The sequence below is a fragment of the Musca domestica genome, unplaced genomic scaffold (genome assembly GCF_030504385.1).
Source record: "Musca domestica strain aabys unplaced genomic scaffold, Musca_domestica.polishedcontigs.V.1.1 22, whole genome shotgun sequence".
Classification (NCBI taxonomy): Eukaryota; Metazoa; Arthropoda; class Insecta; order Diptera; family Muscidae; genus Musca; species Musca domestica.
In genome coordinates this window covers 11,675,792-11,691,648 of record NW_026712262.1, presented here as the reverse complement: position 1 = coordinate 11,691,648, position 15,857 = coordinate 11,675,792, and the positions used below count along the sequence as shown (strand labels likewise).

The 15,857-nt window shown below is 33.7% G+C and overlaps 1 protein-coding gene across 1 annotated transcript in view; it reads left to right on the top strand.

Moving 5' to 3' along the window:
• The window catches only part of LOC101893497 (dmX-like protein 2), a gene marked incomplete in the record, with an annotated part of 462,308 nt that overhangs the window by 250,415 nt on the left and 196,036 nt on the right, over positions 1-15,857 (top strand). Inside the window, 2 exon segments of the mRNA XM_059123050.1 lie at positions 14,487-14,719; positions 14,820-15,630. Of these exon segments, the coding sequence (XP_058979033.1) occupies positions 14,487-14,719; positions 14,820-15,630 (1,044 nt within the window).

Genomic DNA, 15,857 nt, shown 5'->3' with positions numbered 1-15,857 from the left:
TCCAGTCATTCGATGGCAAAAGTTCTTCTTTTATCAAAACCATGTCGTTTTCCTTCAGACTCTGTTGGGGATACTGCCATTTATATCGCTTATGCAGCTCTTGGATATATTCATTTTTCCATCTCTTGCTGAACATTGATGAAGAGCTTTAACCTTTTCTCACCGATTTATAAGTGATAAATCTTCCGTTGGCATTTCTAAAGCAAATATCAGTGACCCTCCTCTCAGAAAGTGCGCTGGTGTTAAAGCTTCCAAATCCTCTGGATCTTCAGATAACGGTGTTAACGGTCTCGTATTGAAGACACTTTCAATTGTGACTAAAATCGTTGAAAATTCCTCAAAATTGAATTTTCTATCTTTCATTACCTTTTGGAAATGGGATTTAAAACTTTTAACACCTGCTTCTCATAATCCTCCCATATGTGGGAAGCCATTAACTACATACTTTTCACATACTTCTTTCGAGCATTTTTGAGGAACTTTTGGTATTACCTCATAAGTATATTATTCGCCCCTACAAAATTTGTGCCGTTATCAGACATTAAACATCTGGACAACCCTCGTCTACCTATGAATCTCGCAAATGTCGCAAGAAAAGCTTCACTTGATAACGCTGAACAAGCTTCAAGGTGGATTGCTTTTGTCGAAAAGCATACAAACATACCACTTTTGATAAGGGGAATTTCTTAAAGAGCCTGCTTAATCTGAAATGGGCCTGCGAAATCTGCTCCAACGTATGTAAAAGGAAGAGTGAAAGACGTTCGTTCCAAAGGCAATGCTGCCATTATCTGGGATTTAAGCTTATGTTTATATCTTGTACAAATCAAGCATTCATGAACAATTTTCTTTATTGTCCGTCTTAAACTTGGAATGTAAAACTGGCTTCGAATGGTTGACATCATTAACGTGCAGCTGACATTAGCGTGCAGCATAATTTTATGGATGAACTCAAAAAATATTTTACAGAAATGCGATGAATTTGGCAATATTATTGGGAACCGTTCATCATAGGAAATGACAGCGTTCGCTTAACTCTTATTAGGCCATCTTTATCCAAAAACGGATTAAGTGCACGCAATGAGCTTTGGCGTGAAATGTTTTTCGAATTGCTTAAATTATTATACTCTTGCGGATAATGAAACATTTGGGTTATTCGGACAAGAAACAATTTTACATGATTTATCTCCGTGTGAGACAGAATCTTATAATTTGACAACTCACACTTTTCATTTTTTCCTTGACGCTTCTTCATACGATATATATATATCCTACAACCCAGAGTGCTTTGTTGTAAGAAGAAAACCTGTTTATTATCAAGTTTTCTTTATCAACAATTGGTGTGCAATGTACATCTACTTTTCGTTGTTCTGCTGGATCTTGTAAAATTATACTTGATTTTGACCAATTATTTTCAGGACTAAGTAACCAGATTGGACCATTCCACCATAGTTCCAAGGTCTGCTGGATTACACTTCGTAGAAACATGTCTTCATTTACAATTTTCAACATTTTGAAATATTAATGCAGTTCTGTTTGCAACATACGTATTACATGTGGATGGGTGTTTTTGCAACCATGCAAAATAATGAACAGAACAATTTTTAACATTCAAGTTTGAGACAACATATTTTATAGTAGTGCTGGTCTCTGTATTCATACGAATATATAATGCAGCGCAGTAGGCTCAGATGCGTCACAAAAAAAAAATGAATTGTGCCCTCTAGGCAAAAATTAATCCATCTTGGGATTTGTATTGAATAAATTTTTGAAAATTGATTTTCTGGATTATAAATGTTCGCTTAGAAGCAGAGTCAATGAGCGCTCTAACAGTAAATAGTTCTCCAGCATGTTTAACTTTTACTAATGCTGTTGGCAACATAATGTCATCATGACACACTGAAACATGTGTTGTTGTTTGACGCCCATTTGCTGAACGGACAGGTGCTTGGTTATCCCTCGTTACATTTCTTCGTTGTATAGATCTCTCTTGCACGTTACTTTGTAGGTGCAATTTAGTATGATGTTTCTTTTTGCAAAACATACACCTATGCACACTCACGCATTCCTGCGAAATATGTCCACTTGTTAGGCAATTATTACACAACCTCTTTTGGCGAACTCTATTCTGTGATTAACAGTCATATTATTAAATCTCATACAATTTTTCAAAATATGGTTCTTATAACACATGACACATCTATTTGATTGTGTCGGATGAGCATTTTGATGCGATATATGATCATTACTAAATGAAGTTGAAGCTGTTTGACTTCTGAGACCATCTATTCGCTCTAGAACCCGATGTCTGTTCTTAAGAAAATCTTCCATTTGTGACTATTTTGGTAGCTCTGAATGTGATTCGAGCGACTGTTCCCATGGGGTCAGTGTATCAACCGGAAGCTTAGTTGAACATAAATATATTAAAATTGGATCCCATTGATCCACCTTTACACTATGAGCTCTCAATATAGCCGAACAGTCACCAACTGTCGATTGAATTCTTTTAATATCTTTGCTAGATTCAACCGTTGCTGCAGAAAGATTAAATAATATCTTAAGTTGGTTATCAACTAGTACCCTAACATTTTCGTATCGCAACGATAATGCTTCCCATGCTAACGAAAAATTTTGTTCAGATAAAGGTACCGATCTACAATTCTACCAGCCTCACCTTTAGTTTTATTGCGCAAATGATAATGCTTTTGCGCTGCTGTGAGTCTGGGATGATTTCCATAAATAGCCGTAAACATATCTCTAAATGTTGGTCATTCTTCATAACTTCCGTAGAAGTCTTGAGTGTCACAAGGTGGCACTTTAATACAAATCTCAGACATATCAAACGTTGTACCCGGAGGATAAACAGCTGAGCTGTGAAACAACGATGGATTTGTAACTTCGCCTCTGGCGGTATTACTTTGGCTCTGCGCCTTTCGATTTTTTAATATTTCCAATAAAGTAGCTTTAGTCACTTGGTAATTATCTCTGACAGACTCATATTTTTTTACCTTTATTTTATATTGTTTATCTTCTTCATCCTCGGTCCCCGCAAAAAATACGCTCTCAAACGCACTACGTAAATTTTACCAACCTTCATCAAGCGATTCTAATTTTGTTTCTATTAAAGAATCGCTTAAATCTTTTTCTGGCAGATTTTTCAATTTTGTGCATTCGTCCAAAAGGTTGTCCGCTTCATATTCGAACTTAGCACAACTTACTGACTCCATTATTGATTGTTTAATTTATATTTTTTTTATCAAATTTATTTATTTATAAATTTTATTTATTTATTATTTTTTAATCGTTTTATTATATTTATCTTGTAATTGTTTATATTTGTTTTTATTTATATTACACTTTCAAACTTTAACGTTCAATTTATTTATTAAATAATAAATCTATATATATAAATGTAAGTTGTGTTAGTTACTACGCTTATAACTTAAGAACCGCTGGACTGATTTTAACGATTCACACAAATTCGGAGTTGTCTCCTCTCCGAAAAGGATAATATCCAAAAAAATCGCGTAAAAACGTGATATATTAACATTTTCATTTTGACTTTTCAAATGTACAACAGTAATGTTTTATTTTGCATGATTTTTTTCCATTTTGACTTATTTTTTCTAATGTACATTTGTAGTGTTTTTTTATATTTTTTATTTTTGAATTCGAATATTAATACCAATTTATTTAATTGACTTGATTTCTTGAGAACTAAAATTGATGGCGGGTTACATGGAAGTGTAGTACCGAATTATGTGGTGGCGAAACGGAATAGATGATATCGAAATAATTTAACGCGGTCACATCAACGTTAAAAGATACTTTTTCAAAATCGCTAAAAAATCATGAAAAAAAGATCTCATTGCAAAAATTCTCAAATCTGGAAAAAATTAAAAAAAAATTTCAATGGAATCGAATTTTAAAGTAATAGTACACTCTATTGACAAACTTTGTAAGGATCTTTAAACATTTGCTGTAAAAATCAGCGAACAAGTTGAAGATTTTTTCAATTTGTTATTCTTTTTTTTGTCATTTTTTTTTTTTTTTTCAATTTGTATTATCATATTGAATTCAGTGGATTTTTTGTGAACCAAATAAAGAATAATTTTTCACTAAAAAAATGAAATAAGTGCGAAATAGGATGTTGACTGACATCTACCTTTCAACTCCAGGGCCTACATCGTGGTTCAGCTGGAAGATGCGAACACATTTAAACTCATTTCAAAGCGTGACAATGATCCGTCCAATGAGAGCTCAAAATGCAAAATTCTTTGGGAGAATAATTAGTAAAATACCAAATATAAAAGGTGCAAGATAGTAGAGCGAATGGGACTTTTAGTAAGAAAAGGTTTTATATCCTTCCAGAAATTCTTCCCAAATATTCAAAATACCTAAAATCGTTTTGCATAACTCACGGATAAGGAAACAACCCGATTTCATATTTATATAACCATCTATGATTTAAGCTATTTTTGGGGTCTTGGCCACTTTTTTCATTTTTTGACCCTTATTTGACATTTTTGTTTCCAAGGGGGTAGAGAACCTCTTCGCATAAAATTTGAAATTTTCAGAGTAGGGCCCATATTGGTATTGACCACATTCATCAATTGATTTGGCTAAAAAAATTTATATATGCCACCCTAGGGTAGGGAACCATCATACAGATAATTGCCACATAGGAATTAATTTAAGTAAAGTCCCCACATTGGAGTATCCCCAAGTCCACTTTCACATCTAATGTGTGGTCAGAAAAGAAAATTTTGTATTCTATTGAATTTGTAACCCCCAAAAGAATATTGGTTGGGAACGTAGATTTGGGATGTGCATCTATATGAAATAAATTGTGGAAACATGAACAAATTACAAATATAACAAAGTAGCACGGGACCGAATATTTGTTGAATCATCATTGAATTATACCATGATGAAAATATGGACTTTAAGGGGTCTCCAACTTACAATTTAAATGACAAATAAAATTAAATCCCATCTTATCATTCTGCCCTCAATTATGAGGTGGATAAAACTATTTTTACTTATTTAAATCACGCGAAAAGCTATGACATGCTATATTGTTGTGCTATATTTTTGATTTGGCCTCTATTTGTCATCTTGGATTATAAGGGGTTGAAGAAAGTTTTCAATGTAGGTCGATGTTTCGGAGTATAAAGAAAGTACCTCCTAATTTAACCATATTTCAAAGAATTTGGCTAATAATGTTTATTAGTGGGGGGGGGGGGGAGGTTGAAAATCTTACTGCTCATTTGACTGAAAGATTTTGCTACGATTTTTACCATATTAAAAATTAATTTGATCCCTTATATGGCGATAAGATTGATATATACTTTTTAATAGATTTGTATAGCACATCCACATAGTTGAAGCCCACGGTTTAAATATTGAAGCCCACAGCTTAAAAATGGGTACAGGTATTTTAAAACACTTTAAATCGACATGTACGTGAACATTTATATCAGTCATATCTGTGGATAATTATGCTTGGGAAAATGTGCATAATAGACAAAAAGTACGGGCCGGCAACGCGGACCGGGCCAGCTAGTAATAAATAAATTAAGTTATTCCAAAAATTTTTCAAAAAATGTTTGAAGTATAATTATACCCTACAACACTTTGTGTTGGGGGTATTATAAGTTTGATTGGGCCAAAAATTATGTAACACCTCGAAATATTTATTTCCCACATAGGAAAGTATATATGGATCTTCCTATCTCGCCGAGCTGAGTCGATCTAGCTATGTATGTCCGTCCGTCCGTCTGTCCGTCTGTCCGTCTGTCCATGTTAATTTGTAATCACTCTACAGGCCCGATCTTCACGAAATTTAGAATGGAGTTGGGGTTAAGGTCAGAATAGAACCCTATTTCTTTTGGAGATGATCGCACAATATTTAGGAGTCGAAAAGGACCAAAAACTGAAAAAAATCCTGATTTTGCAGTTGCTCTACAGGTCGCAATTATGGACCAATCGACGCGGAAATTAGCATGGGTCTAAATCTTCGGGCTGGGCAGAAGCCTTCCGATTTTGATGGTCATCGGGTAATATTTAGTGGGTGAAAAAGACTATAATATTTGTGATAAATAAAAGTCAAATTTCCATTATACCGCGAATATTTTTAGTCCCGGCGAAATCATAAATGGACGAACAGGTCAATTCTGACCGTTACGTAGATGCCGATAGTAAATATATCGGATATATATAGCGAAATATATACAATATGTATATACAAAGGAAAGGAATGTTAGATGGAATGCTTATATCTCAAGAATGGCTGGACCGATTTTGACAAATTTTGTCAATTCAGAATGCCCTCTTGACATAAAAGTATAAAATCTAAAAAAATAGCATAAAAATAAGTCAAAAATTATCTTAAAATAGATTTTTTAGTATTTTGTGACATTTTTTATTTTTTCATATTTTTTATCGCATGCGATTTTTTCAATTTGACTTATAATATTAAGGTATACATTTTGTAATATTTTTCCACCTTACAACACAGGTTTGGGATATTATATACAGATTGCAATTATCGTCCGATCCTCACGAAAAGGGTAGGGTTAGGCTCAGAAGGGTTAGGCCTATTGTTTTCAAAGATGTCCGCAATATATTTAGGGGTTGAAATGGACCAACAACTAAAAATGTTCCTGATTTTGCAGCCGTTATAAAGGTCATAAAGAGAGTTTAGGACAGCGTGTAGAATGGACCACTACTTTTGTCTGAAAAATACCAACATTACTTAACTTCTGCCTTTTTTTGCTGATTTCTTTGACGAATATAGCCAAATATCGTAGACAAGAAGATCGTATAGAAGAGTCTAAATTTGGGGATACAGAGGAGCCTCTTGCTTTTGGAGATGATCGCAAAATACGACGGAGTGCGTAAATATTGGGCAAATGCCCCTGGTGAAAATGCTAAGGGTAATGTCTGGGCAGTGCTCCGTCACATAATTTCAAAAGCGAAATCTTCCAAAATAGATTTGGACATAAGGGGGCTTCTAACATATTGTAGTGTTGTAGGGTATCACATGGTCGGCCCCGCACGACTATAGCCTTTGCTTACTTGTTATATTCTTTCTCAATAAATATTTAATATATAAAATTAATTGAAAATTCATTAATATGTTATAAATTTTGTTTTTAATTAAATATTTTTTTATATTATTCTTTTATTTTGTCCAATGTTGTAAAATGGCAGATGATCAAAACAAAAACAAATGCCAACAATGATGGAAAAATTCAAGTGAGAGTGATCTTTAAAATGTGTTAGTGTATGTGCTATTTTAGAGTGTTAGATGTAATATGAACACAAAGCTTTGACTGTATTTCACAGATTATTTCTGTGAAATGGCAGTGTTAATTTGTTGTATATATTAGTGAGAACAAACAACATAAAAGCCGCCACTTTCGAATGCAAATTAAAACAAAACAACAACACTTCTCACTACTTTACAATTAATTTTAAATTATTTTTTTTTTTTTTGGAATTTTGTTGGCAAATCAGCCGATTCTTAATTTTTTTGGACTCGAAGGACCATGTACAAGTTCCGATATGGTCGAAAGGAAGGGAAGGGATTCTAATTCTACTGTCATGCCAAATTTCGTGTCCTTTTGTGACCTTTTTAAAGGCTGCAAAATTAGGAATATTTTTTGTTGTTGGGCCATTTCAACCCCAAAATATATTGCCGACATCTTTGAAAACAATAGATTAGCCCTTCTACCCTTGTGAAAATTTTCGCTAATTGCAATCTGTATATAATAACCCTAACCTGTGTTGTAAGGTGAAAAAATACTAACAAACAAAACAAAACAAAACAAAATGCATACTTCAATATTATAAGTCAAATTGAAAAAATCGCGATAAGAAATATGAAAACATAAAAAAAAAAAATTACAAAAAATACTACAAAATCCATATAAACGCCAATTTATGAGATTTTAAAAATTGAATTGACAAAATTTGTCAAAATCGATCCGGCCATTCTTGAGATATAAGCATTCTAGCTAACATCCCCTTCCTTTATATATACACATTGTATATATTTCGCTATATATATCCGACAAATTTACTATCGGCATCTACGTAACGGTCAAAATAGACCTGTTCGTCTATTTGTGATTTCACCGGGATTAAAAATATTCGTGGTTTAATGGAAATTTTGACTTTTATTTAACACAAATGTTACGGTCTATTTAATACACTAAATATTACCCGATGGCCATCCAAATTGGAAGACTTCTGCCCAGCCCTAAGCGCTAGTCCCATGCTAATTTCCGCAACTACAAAATCGGGAAATTTCTCAGTTTTTGGTCAAAGCATAATAAATCATAGATCTGACTTATGTAAGTGACACAATTTTTATACCATCCGCCATTCTATGGAGGGTATATTAGGTTTGTCATTCTGTTTGTAACACCTCGAAATATACATTTTAGATCCCACAAAGTATATATATTCTTGATCAGCGTAAAATTCTATATCGATTTAGCGATGTCCGCCTGTCTGTCCGTCTGTGGAAATCACTCTAGCTTCCCGACGAATTGAAATTTTACTCAAATGTGTGTGTCTGCAGGAATTTTGGTATTCAAAATGGGCCATGTAGGTCCACGTTTTTGTATAGCTCCTATATAACGGTACCTCTCGATATTCGGTATTTTAATGATTTTTGCGACATTTTTCTTCAGAATTGTTTCAAATTTTGAATTTGAATTTCGAAATGGATGCTACAGCCTAAGACAGCCCCCATATAACGGTACCTCACGATATTCGGCACATTCTTGATTTTAGCGATATTATTCACCGGAATTCTTTCAAATTTGGTATTTGATGTTCGTAGTGGATACTACAGCCTATGACAGAAAATTGTCTGTGTAGGTACACGTCTTCGTATAGTCCCCATATAAGGGTACCTCCCGATATTCGGTATTTTGATGACTTTAGCGACAGTATTCACCGACTTTTTTTTCTAAGTTTCGCATTTGAATATTGTAATGACCTATGACAAAAGTTACCTATGCTGTATTCGGTATTTTTAAGGTTTTAACAAAATTTTTAACGGATTTTATTGTTTTTTTAAGAATTGCCAAATTCGTTCCAAATGGTGGAGGGTATTCAAAGTTCGGCCCGCCGAACTTACAGCTTTTTTACTTGTTATTATAAGTAATGACTACATAGTATTTTCCAAATAGAAATAAATATTCACGACACAAATTATAATAGATGTTCATCTATCGTCGGTTTCAAATATTTTGAATAGCCTGATCTTATTTTTCATCCATAGGCTTTAATTTGATTGTTAAAAAGCTATATGATATAGAACATCTATAATAACCTCAGATAAAATAACCCAGCTCAATTTTTGGTATTGTAAAGAGCTTAGCAACATTTTCCATTTAAATTAGCTGCGTGGTACTGAGTTTTGTCCACCTCATAATTAGGGGCAGAGTTATTTCAGAATAGTCTAAGAAAATTGCTCTTTTACACCCATTACCGTAAGAATGGAATTAATTTTTTATACCCTCCACTATAGTATGGAGGGTATATTAAGTTTGTCATTCCATTTGTAACAACTCGAAATACACATTTTAAACCCCACAAAGTATATATATATTCTTGATCAGCATAAAATTCTGTGTCGATTTAGTGATGTCCGTCCGTCTGTATTGTAAAGAGCTTAGCAAACATTTTCCATTTAAATTAGCTGTAATTTGAAATTTGTATTTCCCACGTTTAGAATGTCGTGCTGCATGGTACTAAGTTTTGTCCACCTCATAGTTAGGGGCAGATCCAAAGAAAATTACTCTTTTACACCCATTACCCTAAGAATGGAATTAATTTTTATACCCTCCACTATAGTATGGAGGGTATATTAAGTTTGCCATTCCGTTTGTAACAACTCGAAATATAAATTTTAGAACGCAAAACGTATCATCTGCATAAAATTCAGACGTATATATAGACGTACATCCCAAATCTACGTTCCCAACCAATATTAATGAATGTTAAAATCTGTCATCCCGTTGAGTTATAATAAAATCTTCAACTTGTTCGCTGATTTTTTAGAGCAAATGTTTAATGGTCCTTACGATGTTTGTCAATAGAATGTACTTTTATTTTAAAATTCAATCCCATTGAAAAATGTATTGATTTTTTCCCCCATTTTAGAATTTTTGCAATGAGATTCTTTTTCGTGATTTTTTAGCAATTTTAAAAAAGTAATTATCCTTTATGTTTGGTTTGACGGCAATAAATTATTTCCACATCATCTATTCAGTTTTCGAATGTACATATTTTTTTAAATTTTATAATGATGTGTATTCTTTTTGAGGAGCATAAAGCGTCAAGGGACCAAATTGTTATGTATATATATATATATATATATATATATATATATATATATATATATATATATATACATAACAATTTGGTCCCTTGACGCTTTATGCTCCTCAAAAAGAATACACATCATTATAAAATTTAAAAAAATATGTACATTCGAAAATAGTCAGTCAAAATGGAAAAAACACTACTATTGTATCCTTATCCTTTTCCGTCAAGAGACCATTCCGAATTTGTCTAAATCGTTAAAATCAGAACAGCGGTTCTTGAGTTATAAGCGTAGTAACTAACACAAATTTATTATACCCTACAACACTTTGTGTTGGGGGTATTATAAGTTTGATTGGGCCAAAAATTATGTAACACCTCGAAATATTTATTTCCCACATAGGAAAGTATATATGGATCTTCCTATCTCGCCGAGCTGAGTCGATCTAGCTATGTATGTCCGTCCGTCCGTCTGTCCGTCTGTCCATGTTAATTTGTAATCACTCTACAGGTCGCAATTATGGCCCGATCTTCACGAAATTTAGAATGGAGTTGGGGTTAAGGTCAGAATAGAACCCTATTTCTTTTGGAGATGATCGCACAATATTTAGGAGTCGAAAAGGACCAAAAACTGAAAAAAATCCTGATTTTGCAGTTGCTCTACAGGTCGCAATTATGGACCAATCGACGCGGAAATTAGCATGGGTCTAAATCTTCGGGCTGGGCAGAAGCCTTCCGATTTTGATGGTCATCGGGTAATATTTAGTGGGTGAAAAAGACTATAATATTTGTGATAAATAAAAGTCAAATTTCCATTATACCGCGAATATTTTTAGTCCCGGCGAAATCATAAATGGACGAACAGGTCAATTCTGACCGTTACGTAGATGCCGATAGTAAATATATCGGATATATAGCGAAATATATACAATATGTATATACAAAGGAAAGGAATGTTAGATGGAATGCTTATATCTCAAGAATGGCTGGACCGATTTTGACAAATTTTGTCAATTCAGAATGCCCTCTTGACATAAAAGTATAAAATCTAAAAAAATAGCATAAAAATAAGTCAAAAATTATCTTAAAATAGATTTTTTAGTATTTTGTGACATTTTTTATTTTTTCATATTTTTTATCGCATGCGATTTTTTCAATTTGACTTATAATATTAAGGTATACATTTTGTAATATTTTTCCACCTTACAACACAGGTTTGGGATATTATATACAGATTGCAATTATCGTCCGATCCTCACGAAAAGGGTAGGGTTAGGCTCAGAAGGGTTAGGCCTATTGTTTTCAAAGATGTCCGCAATATATTTAGGGGTTGAAATGGACCAACAACTAAAAATGTTCCTGATTTTGCAGCCGTTATAAAGGTCATAAAGAGAGTTTAGGACAGCGTGTAGAATGGACCACTACTTTTGTCTGAAAAATACCAACATTACTTAACTTCTGCCTTTTTTTGCTGATTTCTTTGACGAATATAGCCAAATATCGTAGACAAGAAGATCGTATAGAAGAGTCTAAATTTGGGGATACAGAGGAGCCTCTTGCTTTTGGAGATGATCGCAAAATACGACGGAGTGCGTAAATATTGGGCAAATGCCCCTGGTGAAAATGCTAAGGGTAATGTCTGGGCAGTGCTCCGTCACATAATTTCAAAAGCGAAATCTTCCAAAATAGATTTGGACATAAGGGGGCTTCTAACATATTGTAGTGTTGTAGGGTATCACATGGTCGGCCCCGCACGACTATAGCCTTTGCTTACTTGTTTTATATATATAAAAGATAGATAATTATTTCCACAATACAAATGTTTTAAAATGTGGCAGTTATTATATATGTTGAAATAAAGAGTTGTAAAATATACTTGTACGAACAAAGACTTAAACCATGAGATCTGCTTTTTTACACGTTTTTATAGGCCCGGGCCATAACTGGGGAATAATAGTATTCTAGTTTCGTTATGAAAATGTAACTGGAACTGGAAGAAGTGTGGTCAATCATACAACCTGTATGTAATTCTGTTGTGGTTGATTCGTCAAAGATCGCAAAGCCAGATGCAAGATAAATTTGGCGAAAGGCATTGATTTCGAAGAAATTTAATTTTACTGTGTCAATAAAAGTAGTTAAAAAGCAAGAGAAAAAGAAAATCTCGGTGATTTAATTGTGACTTCATGGGTCGTTTTGCTTCCTCACAGGAATGGCTTAGAAAGTAAATCGTTTACACAAATTAAATGCTGAATATAACCAGTGTTGAGGCAGGAGTTCCAAAAACCTTCTGTGCGGAAGCCGTAAATTATGCAAGTTATATTATAAAGCATATCGCCACAAAAGATGTTAAGAAAGACTCCATTAGAAATGTGGCCTGGGTATATTCTGATGTACGTCGCTTCAAAATATTTCGATGTACGGCAATGTGTCATGTTCGTAAACAAAGCGTATATATGTCGGCAATTCTAACACAAATTTAGATATCACGCGTACAGTTTGAATCGTAAAAATATATTGGTTTGCCGAGATGTAATATTCTACGAAATCGTTCGATCGATATAGGTTTAAGAAGCAAAAACCACAGCAACGAAGAAATTCTCATTTATATGAGGATGCCATGAAAAGTTCGGAAAAGCTGAAATGGATTGATGCTATGAAAAGCGAGATGAAATCTTTGTTGGCCTCTTGTGGAAAATATCCGATATATGGCCAGATTAGTAGCAAAAGGCTACAAACAGAAAAAAGATTATTAAGAAACATTTGTACCTGTGGTAAGGTTTGCTCCAATTCGTTTATGGTCCAAGCGTCAAAATATGACAACAAATGAATGCCGTGTCAGTTTTCCTTCAAAGAGAATTTGAAGAAAATGTATATATTGAAAACACTGAATGTACCCCAAAGATAAATGATGGTCATATTTTTAAGCTCAATAAAGCAGTGAATGAGCTTAAGTATTTGGACCATTTGGATGAAATATTGAAGAAATTTAATATGGGGAATGTCTTCCTGTTTCAAAATCAATAGATGTGAATGTTTAACTTTCGAAAGAAATGTCTCCAAAACCAAATTCAGATATCAAAGAAATATTAGAAATTCCATATCAACAACTAATTAGTAACAAACTCTTAATAGTTCAACCCTTTATTGGTGTATTCATTCTTTTTATTAAACAATAACATTGCCTTAGTTATTTGGGGCGGCCTCAAAAGCTTGGTTAGTATTAACGCGAGACGAAATGTCAATACGCGGGAATTGTACATTTCAAGTAAAACACGACATGTGAACGCAGAGGATTACATTGTCGATTATTACAACAATCAAATATTCCAATAAGAAAGGGGTAAAGCAATGAGATAAAACTCTACTACGGTCTCTGCCGAGGGAGACTGCTGAGGAGTTATGGTGGAACGCATCAATCTTATACAGTTACCACAATTACAAATAGGAGTAAGTAAGAGATATAATAATGATTAATGGGAGTTTTTTAAAGTGGTTTTAAAATATCTGTTCCTACATAAGGGAAGTGGTCTTTGCTTTCCATTGGTTTTGTGATGTAGAGAGGTGTTCGCTCCAAGAACGACCGAAACAATTGCACATTTAACAACGAAGAAGAAAAAAGTAAACAAAAAGAGTCAAGAGCTGTCATCTAATGCCAGTGTTGGCAAAAGCAAAGGTCAAATACACAGAAATGTGTGTAAGGTACATTTAGACTACAGCATGTACTGGACGAAATTAAATCAATGTACAATGTTAGATTATTAAACAAAGTATTTAAAGATTAAAGGCTACCCTGCGCACGGATCAAAGGGAATTCTATGCAGTAGTTGTTGCTGCTAACTAATATCCACGTAAAGTATTAGCTTAGGATTTTACGTCGACATTAAAATTTTTGAATTAGAAGATCTGGGAAAAAAGTAAAATTCTCCATAGCCCTTCTAGAGGATAATAAGGTGTAGTACACTGTTATAGAACTTCAGTACTAAAAATGTATGTCTCGACTACTGCGGAACCGTTCAGCAAGAGATTTCCCAACCAACACTACTAAAGTGAATCATGCCATTGCAACATTCGATTATTTTTTGTGCATATATAAACTATTTGTTTTTATCAGACATCGTTTAATTTGCATTTTAATCTTTTTTTAGCGAACGAAACTCTTCTTAGAACTTTGCTTAGTTATTGCTCTCTTCATGGTGCCAGCGGAGGAGGTTTAGCTTCGGTAAGGATGGAAGTCGTTCTTCTTTTGCAAGAATTACAACAAGAAAAAACTCAACAGCAGCTACTAAGTCCATTGCCATTCCCAACAACCCTTCCTTTATTGAGTGCATGTGTCGCAGGAAATAAAACTGTTATTGCAGATCCTATCAAATACTTGCAGGTATCTATATTAAAAACACAAAAATTTATTTTACTTCTTGAAAATATTTATTTCTATTTGAAATATTTAATAAATAATTGTTATTGTATTAAATGTCTAGTCTCAAACTACAGATATGCTTCACAGTGTTATAAATTGCTCACCCTTTGTTGGATTGGATACCAATGCTTTTTGCGAGATATTTATTATAAGAGATCTTGCTGTGGCGTTATCCTCTTGTATTTATCAATCTTTGTGCGATTCTGAAAGTTTTGTTGTGAATAATACGTCGCAAAATGGATATCAAAGTCCTGGCATAGAAAACATAGCCAAACTTAATTCATCGTTTGAGTGTTCCCATTTGATTGGAAATGCTAATATTTACAATAGAAAACGTTTATACTCGGCAGATGAGCCGTACACTGTTTGTACTACGCCTTCAAGATGGCCTGGAGTTGCTAATTTAAGGGCCTTGTTGGCGAGAGAAAAAGATGAAGATATTCCCAAGTTAAATGTTTTGTTACTAGAAAGCTTTATTGCTACGTACGTGTCTCTCGCAACATATGCGCTTGTTACGTGTGACAGTCGTATACTCTACCGATTGATCGTTCATAATTTTAATGTAGAAACATGGTCTACAATTTTTGGCGGAGGCATGAAAAAATTGTTAAGAAAAGCCACTTGTGAAAATCAGGTTTCTTCATTGCACAATATATCAACAGAGGATCAGACCGACGAAAACAGTGTATGGAATACTGTAACTTCATCTATCACAAAACAACGAGTTAAACTGAATATGAAAATACTCGGAAACTTTACTGGAAATAGTACTTCCACAAATATGAAAGAAGACAGACCAACTTATCGCGAACAATTTGTCCCCCCTGAGATGTCTATGTTGTCTTATTTTTTGGCCAAACCCAAAGTAAACGGTAAGTGTATTACGTTTAAGATTTCACTCATATTTTATATCCGCGAGCGCCTATTACATTTTATTCAACATAAAGAACAGATACAAATGAATGTTCAACTTTTCCATTTGTTTAACTACTATTCAACCTTTGTTCAGCCATTCAGGAAAATAATTGTAATATGTATATACGTCTAGAACTCTATACTCTTGACATCAATGCAAACAAAAAGGATACAAGACTTAAAA